Source organism: Terrapene carolina, unplaced genomic scaffold (assembly GCF_002925995.2).
Source record: "Terrapene carolina triunguis isolate 2854851 unplaced genomic scaffold, T_m_triunguis-2.0 Scaffold35098, whole genome shotgun sequence".
In the NCBI taxonomy this organism is placed as follows: Eukaryota; Metazoa; Chordata; order Testudines; family Emydidae; genus Terrapene; species Terrapene triunguis.
Window position 1 is genome coordinate 10579867 of NW_020699449.1, and position 19394 is coordinate 10599260.

The following is a 19394-nucleotide window of genomic DNA, read 5'->3' on the forward strand; positions in this document are numbered from 1 at the left end:
TTCATCATCAGCAGAAGTGCCAGCTGATTTCTGATTCCAGATCCTTATTGTTGGTGATGATGAGGTTGAAAGTAGATAGACTACAGTTGGATTTTCAGATACTAAAGTCATCATGTTTTGCTGGCTATTAGGGAAAAAAAACATAGTTACTTGTAAACTAAGCAATTTTCAATATGGAAGTAATTAATGGAAAATAAATATGGAGCAGCATTTTTGCAGAACTTCTGTTTTGATCCTAATTACTCTTGGAAACATGCATCAGACGATAAACAGTATGGTGACTGTATTATGCTTTTTTCTTTGTCTTGATAAGTGAATATAGGACAATATAACTCCTATGTTTATCTGAACAATAGATGAAATACTGGAGTTGAATAGATATCTCAAGATGCATCCATGTTGAGTCCTTGGAGACTCACTAGTTCTCGTGAATTACGTGTATATTAGAAACATTTCATCTTTGTCACAATGATCAAAAGAAAAATGTAAATATGACACCTTGTCAGACTTAAACATCTGACATCCAAATTACATACCTGTCAACTTTTCAGGAAGAAAACGAAAGTGATAAATAGCAATCAAAGAGGACAGGCATCCAGTACATTGTTTGGCCTTTGGTCCTGTCTCCTCTTTAAATTTCACAGATTTCCTCTTCCTCCTGCAATTCACTGCAATGAGCAGGGGATCTGGGGTGACTGGAGAGCAACCCTGAATATCATTGTTATGGTATGTCACAGTGCCGTCAGGGCACCTGGGCTTCTTTCCCTTCTGCAGGCAGGGCTGAGAGTGAGAACCATTCACAGGGCTAACAGGAGGGGGGACTGGAGGTGCTGGGATTGTTTTTCATGAGAGAACGGACTCTTCTAATCTAATCTGGGGAAATGGCCAGTTCCAGCTCCTCCTAGTGCCCAGAATTGAGGTCCAGACGATATGTAGCTTCAGGCCAACTGAAAAATCCGATTTATCCTCCAAAACGCTTTAAAATGTGGATGATGCCAGTGTTTGAGGGCTAGCAGACGAAAGTGAATTTGTGAGCATCACCCACCAAACATGGGTGAGTTAATTGGCCTGATGTTATTTTGGCCTGATTTAAACAGGAAGAGTGGGTAGTGCACATTGCCTTGTATAACATTTGTAATATGTAAATTGGATAAATCCAGCTGGTCGCTAGGTGTTACTGTGTTCTCACTGAAATGCAAATGCCGGGACCTATCTGCGGTTATAAATAAGGACACTTTTAAAGGTGACCCGCAAAGGGCAAAACACAATGAAATTGTATGTAGTGTTTTTTTAATGACATATAAAAAAGGCCTGAATCATTTCTGCTTGTTAATTGGAAAAACGTCAGAACCGAGTTCCTTTAACTACAACAGAGCATAGCTAATTCTTTGTGCTTGTCACTGAAATATTGCCTCTTCGTGTTTGTTGTTGATCATTTTCTAATACCATTAAGCATTGTCATATACCTGAAGAGACCATTCCACCTTTTGTGCTTCTAAATTACAATCTTGTATAGATGGGTAGTTTGCACATGTAAAGAAAATAGTCTTTCAATATCACATGTAATTTAAATGTAAGGACCATTTTCCTTTTTATGCTTTTAATGCCATGATCAGCAAGAAAATTAGTAGCTCAACAAAAGTTATCTTTAGTGATGGCTTGAACTCTGATTAACAACTGTGGTTTGATTTGTCACTGATCACAAAGGCCTATAAAAATATCCTTGTAGACCAGCATAAAATTGTTTCCAGATTTTGATCTTCTGCCAAGGTTTCCAACATGAAAGAAAGGTCAGTTCCTCAAGGAGAAATGGTTCCACTCTCAAGAAGAAACCTCATTGTGTAGGTGATCTTAAGTCTAAGTGAATTTGTGGAGTGCTGTCTTGGGAGCTACTGATGTTTTTCTTCTCTGTCCCCTAAAGATGAAATATTTTATATCTTTCATATCTGTACACTTGTAAACAGGGGTGGATTTAGGGGCAGGTGACCCAGGCGACTGCCTGGGGTGCTGGGCTCAGGGTACTGTGCATGAATAAATACAGATTTACATATCCTAGTGTGCAAATTTATCGTCTTATATGACCGGGATAAATCATGCATGCAAATTGTGCATCAAAGTCGCGAAATGGGCTACCAATGCAATAAAAAATAAGGTATTCAAAAGTTTAACAGATGGGGGGTGGGGAGCGCCAAAGATGGTCCTCGCCTGGGGTGCCATTTGGTCTAGGGCCGGCCCTGCTTGTAAACTATGCATTGCACTGTAGTATGGTTATTTGCAAACCCTTTGTGTTTGGGTGTGTTGTGTTATAATACTGTTCTGTACATTTCTGTCTATATTTATTTAGTCCTCGAAAATGCATCTCATTAAAGATACTTTTTAATGGAATAAATATAATGCTTTAGTTTTTGTTTTGTTTTTTAATTGGAACCAGTACAACCTCTGGTTTCACAAATGAAGCAATTCAGAATGGGTTTAGCTACTCGAATTGGGCCCCTGCGCACAGCAGTGGAATCAATCTACAAGTTTTCTATCTCACATTTGTTCGAAAATGCAGACTTGCCTCTAGTCCCAGACTTTTCCACAAATCTCCATGCGCCCAAGTGTGCGCCAGTGACAGGAGGAGCTCATTTTGATTGTTTTTTTGCCATACTCTAGTAACATCATTTGTGAAACTGAAGTTGGCTTTTCAAACATGAGACAGGTATGTAATAATGTTTTCCAATGATCTTTGTGAAATTGATTTTTTTTCCTTTCTTAAGGAAATTATTTTGGGGGAAAACACGTCGCACAAACTCATTGTTCCCTTGTCTATTCTTTTTCCTCTGTCAGACCAGGATGAGAGAGCAGCGGAACTCAGCAGGGAGCAGAATGAGAAAACCATTCGCAGCACTCAGACGGCTCTCCGTAACTTCAGAGAGTTTCTCATCTCCAAATATCCCTCAGAAACCCGGGAAATCTATGTCATCCCTTGCAAAGAGCTCGATGCATACCTAGCTTCCTTCTTTGTGGATGCCAGACAGAAGGATGGCTCAGAATATGAGCCAAACAGCTTGGCCAACTATCAGTGCGGGCTGGAGCGCTATCTCAAAGAACACAGGTATGGATACAGTATTACAAGGGATAAGGAGTTCAAGAGATCTCAAGAAGCTTTGAAGCAAAAGCAGATAGAGCTGAGGTGTAAAGGTAAAGGAAACAAGCCACACAAATCCATGAAGCTGACCTTTGCTGATGAGCTTATCCTACGCAAAAGAGGCTTGTTGAGTCGATATAATCCCGAGGGGCTGCTGAACCTTGTCTGGCTAAATAATACTAAGGCGTTTGGACACTGTACAGGTTTTCATGGGTCCACCCTCAAATGGGGGGATATCAGGCTCCGGGTGACAGAAACAGGCTTGGAATACTTGGAGTGGATGGGGCAAGAGACTGGGGATATGAATGCCAAAACCAAGAGAGGAGGGACTGATTCCAGAGTCTATGCCACCCAGCATGCTCCACAGACCTGCCCAGTGCAAGACTACAAGGAGTACGCTCAAAGACGGCCCCCTGCAATGCGATACGAAGATGCTCCTTTCTACCTGTCCATCAAGCCGGTTGTCAACCTGGCTGCACTTCATTGGTACAACTGTCAAGCCCTGGGGAAAAACAAGCTTGCAAAGATGGTAAAGACGATGTGCGAGAAGGGCAACATCCCTGGCAGAAAGACCAACTTCAGCGTCTACCAGAGCTGCAGCACCCTGTCTGAAGCACAGAGTAACCAGCTGGTGCTAATCTGTAACAATTTAAGTCAACAAGCTGCCCAGTCTATGGCAAGCCACTCCAGTTCTGGCAACTTCATAGTGTCGGCTTCTTATGACTCTTCCTCCGACACGGCCTGAAAGGTGGATTTCAATTGAACAGTTTTTTGTTAAGCTCTGAATTTATGCCCAATAATACACATCAACTGTGATTGTACACTATTCCCCACACCTTCCCAGTGTTAATTCACTTTATAAAAAATATAAATATATAATATATTTTTCTTTTTACAAATAAGTCGATAGAAATAGTTTAGTATTACTAACATAGTATTTATAGTGTTTAATACAAAAATGAAAGCTACTTATGGGTTATAATATAATTGCAGATTTTACAAGGGCAAAATGGTTCTCAGGCAACACAAGAGAGACTGGAAATACAGTTTTTAACACGCATGCAAACAATGAGCGTAAATCCCCATGGAGGCTTACATCTCAAATCGGTTTTAAATTGTTTTGTAAAGCTTCTTATTTTAACAACATGATCTCCAAGGTAGAGGGAGACAAACTTATCACTGGCTACCTGAAAGCTTGTTCTTGTTCAGCCAGATCAGGAAATAAGAGATGTATCAGTGTGAGCGTGTGAAATCATTTAGAGCAGTTTTTGTTTTCTTATCGTTGTGGTCCCTGAGACTCATTTATGCCAGCTGGAAAAATATATAATATTCCTAAACAAAGTCCACTGAAGACTATTTTTAACTATTTTTTGTTGTTGGTTTTCTGTGATCAAAAATGTCGCTGGTCTTTAGACTATGGAATATTGTTTTGAACAATATGCAAAGGTGTAATGGCAAAAAGACTGTTATACAAATAATCTTTACTGTTTCAAACTAAGCATTGGTCATTAGTATTTTGTTTTATGTCATCCATGGAAATGCAGCGTGAGCGTCTACTAAATTAGAATTTCAGCTACTCTTTCAATTGTCCGGGGAATGCAACAGTGCTGAAAAATCAGAAATCTTTTCCCAAGCCATAAAAATAGACTACAGATAAATCAAATGTGTCTTCAATTGTCATTCAAAATCCATAGGAGGCATAATGGACAATTTAAATCATTTTTATATTTAATATGTGGGGGGGGGAACTAAATTCTTAAAATACTAGAAAACACAATGAGATAAATTCAGCTAACACACAATTCCCATTGAAAACAATATGTGTGAATATTAGGGTGACCAGATGTCCCGATTTTATAGGGACGGTCCTGATTTTTGGGGCTTTGTCGTATATAGGCACCTATTACCCCCCACCCTCTGTCCCAATTTTTCATACTTGCTGTCTGGTCAGCCTAGTGAATATGAAAGCAGAATTTGGCTCTTAAAGACTAAATAATGACTGTTATCTTTCCAGCTGATTTACTTTGCAGTATAATTGTTCATTAAGCACAGGGAAGACACTAACAAATTAAACATTTCAGTTGGAACCATTACATTATAATCCCTAACCTTTAAAATTGAGTATGATCATTTTGGTGGTAATTGAACTGAGTTTATGCTGCATTACATATGAAAATGCTTTGCTAAGGTACCCTAGCACTGCAAAGATGAGACTTTAGACAAAACCACTAGTGACTTGATTTGATGGCCATGGAAGTTAATGGCAGTCCATCCATTGACTTCAGTGGGTGCTTGATCAGGCTATAGGTGAACAAGCTGTCTGTTTCTTTATTGACGTTCTTTAGATCTGCAACTCTGTAGTGAGTGACATTTAAACCAGTGGAGAATAAAGGGAGGATGAGAATAAGGGTAGCAAAAAGAAGTAGAAACTGACCAACCTAACACTGTGTTTGAATATACTTTAACTGATGCGAGGATGAAATTTTCTCCTATGCAGAGGATTAGCGCAAGGTTCTATGCATCACTTCAGCCTTATTTTGAGGTCTTCAGTGGAACGTTAATAGCACGTCGGCCTTGTGGTGGCCCTCTGCACAAGCATGAATTTCACCCCAACGAATCTCTCTCCCACCTGACCTTGTAACACATATCAGCTGTAAAGCAACTTGCGTGTGGCACAATCTGCTTTTGAACTCCCAGTGATACTTACATATCAGTGCACCTGTGGCACTGCAGGGCTTTGATTTCTTGTGTGCTTGCTAAGCCAGAGTTTTGCACAAGAGGGTAAAATCACCAAGAGCTACTACTCTACCCATCTTTCCGGCCCCTGAGTTACTAATAGATACCGTACCCTTTCTTCCCCACTGTTGAGGTTTTTGGGGTAGACGTTGGTTTGGCTGGAGTCAGGTGGGGGTAGCTGATAGTTCATACTGCAAGTTCTTACTGGCTCTACAACAGGCATTGGTCTTGATTTTGAACATTGCATTTGAGGCCAAAACTTGCGCCCATGGATATTAGCGTCAGGTGTGCCACTGAGTTCAGTGGATCAGGATAGTTGACACGTTAGGGTGTGTCTACACTGCAGTTGGAGGTGTGATTGGAGAACCGATTGGTGTACCCATGCTAGTTTACCTAGCTAGCACACCTAAAAATAACAGTGCAGGTGCGGGGGCGGGGGCTAGCAACGTGAGTATGTACCCAGGGCCACTGAGGTGCTTGCGCAGCCTGTGCTGAGCTAGCTTGGGTATGCAACCTGAGCTGCAGTCAGACCTCCAATTGCAGTGTAGACGTAACCTTAGTAAAGGAGGAGGAAAAATAAGGGACAGTAGTGATGGTGATGGGCCTTCCAGGGCTTCTAGATGGTGCCTGCAAATAAATGTGCCAATGTCCCACACAGTTTGGGTATCCAAATGCCATTCCTGTGACTCACCCACATGCCCTGTCCTAACATGCTTTCTTGGAGAGACTTGTGGTGGTGATGTACAAGGTGCTGTAGAATCCCCCTGCTTGGCCTCTTTGCTCCCACAGAACGGAACTGCAGTGTCTTTAGGGCATCCGGCTCCTCTCGAGGCTGAGCAGGAGACACAGGGGACCCATTGAACCTAGTGGCAACACCACCATGAGAGATAGTAATGCGTCCCTCTCTTGGGAACCCATTTAGGTAGGACCTGGAATTGTTAGCTCAGGTGAATTGGTTTGTGGTGTGATTTCTGCCTTGTCATATTTTCTGATCAACCTTTGTCTCCCTGATTGGCCCCATACAGCCTAAAAAGAAACACATTTCTCCACCAAACACGTGAAATGTTGCTTTGTGCATGTGAGTGTTGTGTTTTAGGGTATGTGTCTACACAGCAGCTGCAGCAGAATGGGCAGCGGCTTGCTCTAGCCAGCCAAGTACGCCCCCAAAGGGTCAGGTGAAATTGTACTCGGGTGGGTTGCCGGAGCCGCTGCTCATATTGCTGCAGCCACTGGCTATTTTTAGCATGCTAACTTCTGCAGAGCTAGCGCATGTCTGTCTACCCAGGCTGGGAATTATACCTCCCAGCTGAAGTGTAGTCATCCACTTAAACTTACCAGAGCCTTTTAGTATAATCAGAGTAGATCATTAAGGAAGAAAAGGCACTAAGATTGCTGAATGCACTTGGGGAGCAAGAGCAGTTCCATTGCTTTTTGCTTCTCAATCCATATTTCCCATACCCTTCCTGCCAGCTCCCGTTCCCAGCGTTTGTCTGTTTGGCATTTACAGGTTTGAGTTTGGGATCACGTCATAGGCAAGGTGTTAATCTTGATATAACCATGAAAGATGGCAGCTCTGCTAGTTCCCATGCTTAGGAATCAGTGTGTATTTTGGAGATTGGGAGGGAGGGGCGTGGTTATTGCATTTATTTTATTTTTAAATACATGTTTTAGCCTTTTCTTTTGTACGTTATGACAACCCTAATGAGTAACTCAGGGTTACAATACTGAACTTGCCATGCCAGTGGCAGAATGCTGAGAGCTTTGCTAGGGATGGGCAGCACAATACAGAGCTCTCTAGATAGACTCTTTGTTGAGGTAGCTTTGAACACATCGGGCCAGAATCTGATACCTGTATAGGAGGGTTGCCACTGGCTGTGCCCCCACTGCCAGCCTGACCGTCCTCCCCCTAGCAGCTTGCCCCCACACCTATCCCACCCCAGGAGCCCCTGGCTTGTCACACACACACACAGAGCAAGACCAGGGCATTGGCTGGACTTCAGCGTGTTGTCCCTCAGCTGCAAAGCACATGGCTGGCAGCAAATAAAATCTGGCATGCCACATCCGCTGACCAGGAACCAGCAAGGCAGCAGAAAAACTGGCCAGGCCAGGTGGCAACCCTACTGAGTAGCACCATACCCCAACGGTAGATCCATTGACGTCAAAGGGCAGTGGGAGGAAGGTACTATTCAGTCTGAGTAATGGTATCAGAATCTGGCCCATAAAGGAGGCGCTATAGACTTCTTTATAAATATGCCTGCTGTACGTTTTAATGTAACCTGTCAAAATGGAGCTTTGAGAAGTGAGTTCAAGTACTGATCTCTTTTTTAACTTTGAGAAAATGAGTGTAATGACTCTTCCCGTGCGATATTTGCTTGTTGAAATAGCTGTAAGGGGGAATGTTATTGTCTCTGCAGTGTGACGCTTTCCTGTTAGTAAAGCCACGACAGTGCAGCCAGGACATAGTTCTGTAAGTTGCCACAAGCCTTTTAACCCTTTATTTCTACAGAAACCAAGGGCTAGATTCTGTCACCCTTACTCCATGATCGGTCCCACTGAAACCAAAGGGGCTAGTCGTGAAATAAGGTATTACTCATAGCCGATGACCTGAGCCAGGTGAAATGATGAAGGAGTTGGGTAACTTGTAAAAATGCATTGAGAGGCTTTGTCTGTGCTATTGACTGACTTCTGTCCTAATGTAAACACTGGCCTGGGCTCTGTGCATTTTAAACCAAGTTAAGAAATGTAGCCCAGTTTAAAAGTGTTTAGGATGGTTCGCATCAATGTGACAGCACCCATTTACACCTAAGCAAACCCACTGGCTTGAGTGGGGTAACTTGGGCTTAACTGAGTACAAAATTTGGCCCTCTATTTTTTTTTAAAGTCTTAATACAGCTACTCAAACTCTGAGCAGGAGAGAGATTTCCGACCCACTGTTTTCGTTGCGCAAAGTAGGCTTGCATGACACATTAAAAAGCATGACACTAACAAGTGTAGTAAATGTAAGGCAAACAGTCTGTTTAAAAAGCCAAGAAACAAACCTGGAAGTGTGTTATGATCACCCATTAAAATAGACACAGGTGAGTTCATCTGAAAGTGATCCTTCAAATACATGCATATGAGTCTATTTGAATGATTGGACATTCAGATATGTGCGCCTCTGGATACTAGAACTGAATGCTTATGCCTTGTTTTAATAATCACCGGTGTGTATCTCTGGTGTTATTGTGTGTTTGCACAACGCACTTGTTTCACTATGTGATACTCCATACTTGAGATGGGTGAACTCTGGAGTTTTGTGAACCTTACAGTCTATTATTTGTGTCAGAAAAGGCGTGCACAACTAGTTCAAGTATGTGAATCTGACCTGGTTACACAAACTTCCACATAGCTATGTTTTTAAATACATGCAGATAGCATAAAAAGCCTACAGGTTAACTGTAGTTACATTGCAATGTGCATAAAAAAACCCTCTTCAGTTATTGTGTAATAATTCTACAATAAGTTTACAAGCAATGTAATGTTGGACAATATAACAGTGGAGAACAGCTGTACTTGTCACACGCGTCTGTTTCTTGAAGGATACCAACATTGTGGAACTATTTCATATTAATGTGCATTTCTCAGAAGCTACAGACCATTGGTATTTAATCTATAATGTACTTACAGCTTTGTTTCTGCATATGAGGTGTTTTACAGGTTACATTAATACACACACTTTGCTCAAGTGTTTGATTAGAAGGAAAACCATGTTTTATTACTCTGCGGGTATAGCTGATGTGCAGCACAAAACAGCATTGCCTAGTAGGAGGTGGCTTCGTGCTTTCATACCGCCTGGATTCGGGGCTGGAGTAGGGGCCAAAATGGCCCTAATGTAAATTAAAATCCCCATAGCACCATGTACTATCCTTATTCTATTCAGATTCTTATATGTCCCTCATTGCTATGGTATCTGAGCACCTTCCAAGCGTGCATTAAATGACATGACTAGCATCTGTTATGTATGGTTCTTTCTTTCTCTCTTCCCCACCTGTAGCAACGCGAGGACTCACTGGCACGGCGCCTCCTGCTGGTCGTCTTGGGAATTAGCTCTTCAGCATACAGAACGCCTCCTGCTGCTGGTGTCTTGCCCACCTCGGGCCCCTGTGTCCCTCCCGGACACTGGTGCTCCTTTGGTCAGGGTTCTGCCCCCAGCAGTAACCCAGTATCTGGGTCTCCCCTCCCAGGGGAACCCCCAACCCTCTATCCCCACCTTGCCTCAGTGGATATGCATTTTGGACATGAGATGCTACTTCTGTTGTCACATAAAAAGGCCATTCTGTTCTGACTCAGGCTAGATTGGTATCCTAACCCACCCAGGGACAATGCATTTTCTTCTTGTGCTTTCATGTATGTAGTGGAATCTATTCTTCCATTAAGGTGGAATAGTACATAGAGAAAAAAATCCCAAAACATGGATTTATTCATGGACAGTAAACTCAAACTGTACCTTAGAACTATTTTTTAAAGTTCTGATTCTGAACCCTTTTGATTAAAAACCTTTAGTTGAAATACACCCATCAGGAGGAGCCAGGGAAGCCCTCCAAAACAATTAAACCACTGTGGTTCTGCTACCATGCAGGCAGGAGGCTGCAAAGTAGACACACGAGGCTACGATATAACTCCTTCTTGTTCTAGGAATCCCAAGTGTTATGAAACAATGTGTTACCATGGACACTGGGCGCTGGCTTCTCCAAACTGTTCCAGCAGTTTTATGGTGGTGTACTTCCACCGTAGCTGATAGCAGGGCCGGCTCCAGGCACCAGCCGAGCAAGCTGGTGCTTGGGACGGCAGCTTGTAGGAGGCAGCATTCCGCCCAATCCTAGGGCGGCACGGCCGCTTTTTTGTTGTTGTTGTAGTTGTTGTTCCGCTCCTGCCGCCCTGTAGGGGGCAGCGGTGTGGAGGACGGGAGCGCCCTGCACAAGCCCGGCAGGGCAGCCTGCGTCCTTCCCTCCCAGCTGACCGGAGCGGTGCGGAGCCCTCCCGGCAGGGGGCACGGCGGGAGGGGCCGCATGGCAGCGCCCCGCTGAAGCCCTGGCCGCCCCCCTTCTCTCTCTCCCCCCGCTCCCTCCTCCTCCCCCCGCTAGCCGGGGCACATCTGCAGGGCAAGGAGTCCCCCTGCACCCTGGCTCCGGCCGTGCCGCAAGTTTGGTTTTTTTTTGTTTGTTTGCTTTTTTTTTTGCTTGGGGCGGCCAGAAAGCCAGAGCCGGCCCTGGCTGATAGAGTTACCCCAGTGGAAGCTAGGGGGAAATCAGTCTGTGATAGTAAAGTGACTGCAGAGGTCAATATGGCAGCCATTATAAACTCAGCAACAGAGCCTTAGTTCTCGTGTATCATATGTGTCTGTGTATAAGCAGTAGCTTTTCTCCTGATCGTCAGAACCCAGCCGGTCATTCTGATGCGAACTGCAGCGTTCTCTATGCTATTTTTCGTAACATCTCTCAGCAGTGCAGTATCACCAGCGCAGCGCCGCTCGTGATAGAAACGATAGGAGTGCTAGCATAGACAAGCTGCCATGCCAGTACTTTTATCACCCTGTCATCTCGATGGGATCAGAACAGGGTTACGTGAAGCATTGGTAAAGGCACTACACCAGTGGTCCGACCATTCCAGGCACCAGCACAGCTGCACCACTGGGGGTGTAATCCTGGGAGATTTAAAGAAAATTGCCAGGGTAAATACAGGTAGCTAGTTATGCATTCGTGGCTTGCAGTCTCAGGAAGGAGATAGATAGTTCGTTATTCTTGATAATAAGCCGTCATGTTGGGGAAATGGTCAAACCGACAGTGATATGTGGAGTCCTAGTTCCTCCTGGTGAGGAAACATCAGTTTAGTACAAAATTGGCTTGTAACATGGAAGTAACATTTTTCATACAATATAGTTTCCCTATTGGTGTGAGGAATTTCTTTTCCCATCTTCTGTACTCTCACTGAATCGATTAATATTAGGAGGTAATAGATACAAAATTCTATTAGTTTGATTGTGCAAATGATGTATTTGCTGCTAAATGAGTTCTCTTTGTATTGATAATGGACCTACACTGGAAAAGGGATTAGCAGGTTAGTTCATTACAGAGCAGTGTGAAGTATCTTTAACAGTCATCTGTTTTGAAGTTTAATTTGGATCTTCAGTAATGAATGGACACTACATCCATTATAGTTGGGATTTTCAATAGCCTAAGGGAGTTAGGTGCTCAGTCTCAATGAAATTCAATGGGATTTTGGTGCCTAAAGCTGTTACACCCCTTTGAAAATCCCAGTTTATATCCATTGCATTAATGGTTATGTGTTTTTTTTCCCCGTTGTTATTTTCTACTGTCTATAAATCTCATTTTAGTAATTGAGTTGCCAACTGAGGTGAAAAATTAACAAAACACAAGTTTTTATTTGGCACAAAAATTCTGATTATTTGATGCTGAAAGAAAATAGACCTTTTAATTCAGTTTCAGAGATATTATCCTTGCTATTTTTTAATAGTCTACTTGTTATAAAAAGACCGTCTGACACTTCCCAAGCCTGGTATTTGACCTGCTTTATAATAGCTATAATCTTGTGGAAAATGTCCTGCACATCCTCAGGGCAGTCGTCTCAGCTTGTGTAAATTGCAGTGTAGCTCCATTGACTTTCATGGAGTTAGGCCATCTTAACCCAGCGGAGAATCCAACCCAGAGTATTTATTGGATTTGGGTATTTTTATTGAAATCCACCTCTCCTTCATCAAGAAATTTAAAACACCTCAGGCAATAACCATGGCTTGTATAGGGCCTAATTTTTTTTTTAAAGTTTTGTGCTCTGCTTATGCAGCTATATCAGAGAGAGTGCAAAAAAAAAACCCACAACATCTAAAACCCTAATGAATTCTAGAGGTGAGTTTATATCCTCTGTGATGTAAGTGCTCAAAAAAGTGATATTTAGTGCTATTTTAACTAATAGAAATTCTTCACAGGAGACTAGAAGATTTGAAGGGTGCTGGGTCATCAGAAAGGGAGCCTTTCCCTTGTAGGTCACTGGTTTAAATCAGGTCCATGTTGACAGTGACTAGAGTTCATTCCATCTCATAGTTATTTGGCTAGTTCCCATATATGAGATGACTTGGTGGTCTCGATGTAATGCCTAATGGAGATGATTGATTAATGTGTCCATATCACTAAAAACATCACTGTTGTTTATAGCAGCCAGAATACTTGATGGTAGTCTCAGTAAAGGCCGAGTGTTGAATGGGCTGTGGAGACTAAGCTATCCTCTTCTTCCTATAGGTGGTCCCTCCAGATCAGAGACGAGGAATTTTAGAGGGCAGCATGAGGAACTTGCACTGTGACTGCCGCAGACTTCATAGAATCATAGAAGAGTAGGACAGGGAGGGATCTCGAGAGGTCATCTAGTCCAGTCTCCTGCATTCAAGGCAGGACTGTGTAATAAGTAGCTCGTTCCTGACAAGTGTTTGACTAGCCGGTTCTTAAAAACTTCCAGTGATGGAGATTCCACAACCTCCTTTCATGTTTGTTATCAGGAATAGAGCGCAGGAGCTTTGATTCCAAATGATATGTCATTACCACCTGAGCTGAAGCTGCTGGTGGAAGAAACGCTCTTTACCTTCTGTGGGCCAACATGTACAGGACAACATAACCACATACACTTAACCAGCATTGCACTTTGACCCACAACCATTGACATCCTTTTTTGCCTCTTGAGTTATGCTTTGAATAGCAGTCTTGAGAAAACCCAAAGTGAAACTAAATCAGAACAACTGATTTTTTCCCCCAATTTCACATCAAAACTTTCACTCGGTTTCAACAGGAAACCATAAATCAGCCCAAGTTTGTTTGAAATTGGGGCTAACTTTGCATCGCGCAACCCGAAACAGAACCTGCAACCCAGTAACAATTTTGCAATGATTTCAGATTTTATTGTGTGTCCTGCTCTCACGGCAACCATCCAGCCTTGTGTTACAACAGAAAGCTTTGTAAAGGAGATAGAAGGGGTTTAGATGTTTTTATTTAATAAGTTAACAGGTTGTACTAGTTTTCCTCGTCTTAGTGTTTGGTTACAGGCTACTGTAATGTATATGGCTTCTAGAATCTTACTGGTCAAATTAGACTGTGAAATGACTATGCAACTTTCACTCTGGGGTAATCCCCGGTTTGCTCTGCATTGCTGCTGATTGGATTCCCCATCTGTGGTTAAAAGTATCTAATGTTTTTACTTCTCACCTAAGGAACATCAGGCTTGAGAACAGACCAGTTAAAAAATAATTTCCCCGGATTTAAGGCTTGAGGGAAAAAAGCAAAGTTTAGAAGAAAAGGAAAAAAAGGATATAGTCTGGGCTTCTATCCGATTTTGAATAACTTCATTCAGGAAGACAAATATGCACATAGCAAAGAAGTGGCAGAGCAGCCAATGAGTTAGGATTGTGGTAGTAATTTTCTAATGAGTTAATTTTTTTTCCTGTGTGCCAGTCATAGGTCCAAATCTTACAAGCCCCGACTTAAATGGGAATTCTATGCATGAAGTACTTGCCAGATTGGATCCTAAATGTAACTCATATATATGTGTGTGTGTGACTTGTACTACGTCTCTATACATAATATATATACTGTACATTTATATAGATACAGAAAGTATTAGAGCATATACACAAACAAATCTTACTCATTTGTTCCTTAATTTTATTTCAGAATTGTTTTCTGAATATCTGCTCTTCCTGTGACCTATATAATATATTTTTGGGCCTTATTTCTCCTCCTTTGCTCAGGAAGAATCAGGCTTGTTTTAGGGAATGTTTTAGCTGAAAAATGAGATCTTAATAGATTATAAAATCATACCATAGTGATTCTTGCCAGTTTCGTAACACGAGATGAAGGAAGGAAAGAAAATGCTTTCTAAATAAATGTGCTTCCTGCCCATTGATCCATACTCACAACTTCCATGTAGTAGAGAAGGAGTTTTAGAGGCTTTATTGACTAAACTCTTTGAGGGATGCATGCAGTTTAAGTGAGGGCAGAACTTGGTCCTAAATGTGTAAATTTTAGCCAAACCCCAACTGTTCTCTGCAGAATAGAAAGGAGGGATTTCATTAGGTAGGGAGCATAAGACTGCCACAGGATGGAGGTGTCCATAGTTCTTCGGCACTTCTCCTGGTCGATGGCATGTGTTCATAGATCTTGGAGTTCCAGTCCTTTTCTCTTCAAACTTCTCTTGACCAGAGTCTTTCTGTCATATCCTGTCTTGCTGTCCTCTTCCTCCCATGCTTTCTTTGCTGGTTGTTCTTCTCCAATTCTTCTCCAGTCCACCTCAAACATGCAGTGTCCAGCCTATCTGTCATTGAGAGCTAGGGTGATCAGATGTCCCGATTTTTTAGGGACAGTCCCGATATTTGGGGCTTTTTCTTACATAGGCGCCTAATACCCCCAACTCCCGTCCCAATTTTTCACACTTGCTATCTGGTCACCCTATTGAGAGCCCCAAGTTCATCTTCCCCCAATCTCTTCCATGTACATCCTGTCTACTTTCTGCTTGCCTGCCATCCTCTTCAGTATGTTATTTTCCACCGCCTGTTTCTTCTTTTCTTCCAGCTCCGTTAAACACACTGTATATCAGGCAGGGACAAACTCACGCAGCATAAACTTTTCCTTTCAGTTCGTTACTTAACTGCCAGTCCCATAGCTACTTTCCACTGCCACTCATGCACATTGGGTGCTCTGTACACTCAGCTGAAATATAAAGTACACAATTGTCAAGCCTGGCTACCAGCTCTCCTTTTTGGTTTTTAATGGGCACTGACATGCCCAAATTTAGTCTTTGGGTTTCTGACATGCTAGTTTGAGAGCTCAGGTGTGGAACTGGCTGCCCTCCCTTGGACACGTGTGTGATTTGGGCCCTACGCTTCCAAAGATAAGGACCTATTCTCTTTGTCCCCTAGGACTCTGCACAGAACTCACATTGAAATGAGGGTGAATCTCATACATAGAACAAAGGGTCATTATAGCTTTTAGAAATACAATCCATATTGTCTTTTACTATAGGTTTAAAAATTAAATAAATACAACATTTTTTCTTGATAATAAAAACAGCAACAGAGACTAACGCAGAATCTGGCATGTCCTACGGAGATTCAGATCTTTAGTATGTAAGAAAATAATGTTTCCGTTTTGGGGCTAAATTCTGCTCTCGGTTACTGTCATGCAACCCTACTGGGATAACTTCAGTGGCATTGCACCACTATAGACTAGAGCAGAATTTGGCTTTTTGATAGGACCCAATTCAACAAGGATTTTATCATAAGCAGTGGGACTTAAGCACGTGCCTTATGCCCTGATCCAGCAAAGCTGCTAAGCACGTACTTTAAGCATGTGAATAGATACTGACTTCACTGAGACGACTCATATGTTTAAAGCTAAGCACATGCATAAGTGCTTTGCCGGATCAGTATTTTTGTATCTATATTATTTCTTGTCTCGGTGAACAAGACCCGTCCAATGTAGCGTTCTTGAGCTGTCGCAGTCTACCAGGTCATGGCAAGGTAGAAGAGAAAGAGATTGGATTACCAAGAAGAATGTAAGTAAAAGGTTGATGAAGATAATCTAATGGCACAGAGAAAGAGAGAGAGAGTTTTGCAAACACGAAGAGCTCTTTGTCTTCTTTCTAAAGAATGCAAACATAATCTTGGTCTTTGACCAGCCTTTTAATGTCCTGTTTTGTTTTACACGGGAATTAAAAAATATTTTCCATTTGTTTTAATTATCTGCTCACTTTAACTTTGACCTTTGAAAAGTGTTTTGCTATGGCAACCGTTGGTCTCATGGTGAGCAGTGCTAGGAAAACAGCAGCAAAAATAAATCTTTTAATTTATTTTACCTACTATGTTTAATCCCTTTAATCTGTTAATGATTTGTGTTTTCTTCCTTTTTGCAAAACAGCAGGTTTAGCATTAGTTTCGGGGACATATGTTGTTTCACTATAACAAAATTTTCACCTAACAATTTTCCTAAGTGATCAATCCATTTTCAGTATTAAATCTTACTCTAAAACCAACTTTATCTTACTGACTTTTTCTAACTGAGCCCTCATTATAGTTAAAACTCAACTTTTTAACAGAACATTTTTTAAAAAGTAGATTTGTTATTTTTCTTTTGTTTTATAAAGAGTGTTTGTTAAAAAAAATTACTGTCTTGCCAAAAAAAATGATGATTTCTATGCATTGTGTGATTCAGTGATGTTGAGATTTTGCATGTCTTGTAGGTGCTCTTACATATGTACATTTGTGATATTTGTAGAAATGTTAACCATGTCAATCAATGGCTATTAGCCAGGATGGGCAGGGGTGCAAAACCATGCTCAGAAGTGTCCCTAGCCTGTTTGCCGGAAGTTGGGAATGGGCGACAGGGGATGGATCACTTGATGATTACCTGTTCTGTTCATTCCCTCTGGGGCACCTGGCATTGGCCACTGTCAGAAGACAGGATACTGGGCTAGATGGACCATTGGTCTGACCCAGTATGGCCGTTCTTATATTCTTATGTATTGCTGCTATAACCACTTATTGTAGTTAACGGAAAAATCTGTACTAAGAGGCTGTGCCAGTTAACAGTTTTATGTATGACATGATAAACTGTGTGCTCTGCTGTTTGTTTAATGTTGTGAGCCAGTATTTAGTGCCTTCTGTAGAAGGAAACAATATGTTGTGGTTGACAGGAGGTGCCAAATTTACAATATCCTGTTCCACACAAGTGACTATACACCAGGTTAAAAAAAATCATCTTCATCTTTAAAAAAAAAAAAACTCTAAAAGTGACTGGAAAATGTCATGGATTTTTCTTGTTTATTAATTTTACTTTAAAAAAAATCCTTGATAAAGTTAATCAAAATGTACTATTTACTAAATCCGATACATGTGAAAACACAGAGTGATTGGTAAGAAGGGACATGTTGCTGGACGGCATTTGTTTGTTTGTTTGTTTGTTTGTTTGGTCTGCATGTGTTGCAGAATAACAGGAGAAGAGTTTGATATCTGAAATGGTGATTTTAGTATCAAATCAAATAATTAGGAAAACCTTTTAAATTAGTAATGGAACAGTCTTAAAAGCTTCATTGACCTTAAACTGAAGTGATACAGTAATGATGCTTTTCTATGTTAGCTTTTCTAGTGGTCCTGATTCTGATCTCCCTTGCACCCTGTGTAAATGAAGAGAAACTCCACCTAAGTCAATGGAGCGCCGTTCCATTTTTCAGCTCTATTGAAATCAATGAAATTACGCTGCTGCAAAACTAGTGTGAGATCAGAGTCAAGCCCAATATTTTTGGCCTCACTCTTTTCGGGTATCTTCATGCCAGAGCCTTTGTATCATAATTCTGACATTTCATTTTCAAAAAGTTACTTTTGTACTCTCACTGAAGAGGCTGAAAATATGAACGTAAAAACAAAGTAGATGAATTCATCTTGATTTTGATGTGAGTTTTAACAGGATGAAATCTGTAGGTTCCTTTTTTAAGTGGAAAACCAAATAACATGAGTTTACTGGAAGGGTTTAGGGTGGAGAGGGATGATCTACTGAAAAACTTGGGAAGACTTTTCAAACCAAAATACCAAGTTGCCAGAAAAGCAATATTACAGTACTTGAAAAATATCTGTGATTAACATTCATCCCTCGACTAACTGTATTAAAGTCAAGTCTATACCCCAGGAATGAATTTGACCTAAAAAAATCTTAAAAGCACTTGGAATTGCAACCTTCCTCCAAAAAGACTGTTAAGCCAAGATTTTCCAAAGTGACTAGTGGGTGCATCGCTTTTTGGGTGTCCAACTTGTGACCTCTTAAAAGACCTGATTTTCTGAAGGTGGGTGCTCAGCACTTACTGAAAATCATGCCCCTATGTCTCCCAAAAATCAAAGCAAGCAAAATCACTAGTCACTTCTGAAAAACTTATCCACATTTAAATGTATAAAGTCTAGTTATGACTCTTTGGTGTGTCCCAACCTCCTACATAGTGCTTTTCAGCAGTAGACCTCAAAGCACTTCACAAGCTTTTTAATATTTACTCCGTATAACACCCATGGGAGGTAGGGCGGTGCTATTATCCCCATTTTACAGATGGGGAACTGAGGCTCAGAGAGGCTAAGTGACTTTCCCAAGGTCACAGAGGAAGTCTGTGGCGGAGCAGGGAATTGAATCTGTGTATCCCATGTCCTGGGCTAATGCCATAACCCTTTCATCATCTCCAAAGATTTGGGGCCTGATTACTAACTGGTGTAAATTGGTGTAGCTCCATTGGCTTCAGTTTGGGTCCTTTTTTGCTGAGATGACTCCATTTAATATTTGCTACTTTTAAAGTCAGCTTTGACCAACTGCAAGTTGATTCTCCACGGTTCTGTCCGTCTGGTAGCCATTGACACCTGAACAAAAGGCGAGTGCAAAATTCCGATTTGGGAGCGTTTACACCCACTTGGTACAGGTGTTAAATGGCTACCTGAAGTGTGAAGCAGTGGAGGACCATG

General features: G+C 41.6%; 1 protein-coding gene across 2 annotated transcripts in view; it reads left to right on the forward strand.

The window, feature by feature from the left end:
• LOC113405365 (uncharacterized protein KIAA1958-like) overlaps positions 1–19394 on the forward strand; it is a 103936-nt gene that overhangs the window by 70822 nt on the left and 13720 nt on the right. Inside the window, exon 3 of one of the 2 annotated variants that reach the window (XM_026646525.1) lies at positions 2830–3915. The exons of the other annotated variant lie outside the window; for it this stretch is intronic. Within the exon in view, the coding sequence (XP_026502310.1) occupies positions 2830–3875 (1046 nt within the window). The 3' untranslated portion in view covers positions 3876–3915. Of the gene's footprint in view, positions 1–2829; positions 3916–19394 lie in introns of those variants that run through there. 2 annotated transcript variants of the gene reach the window in all.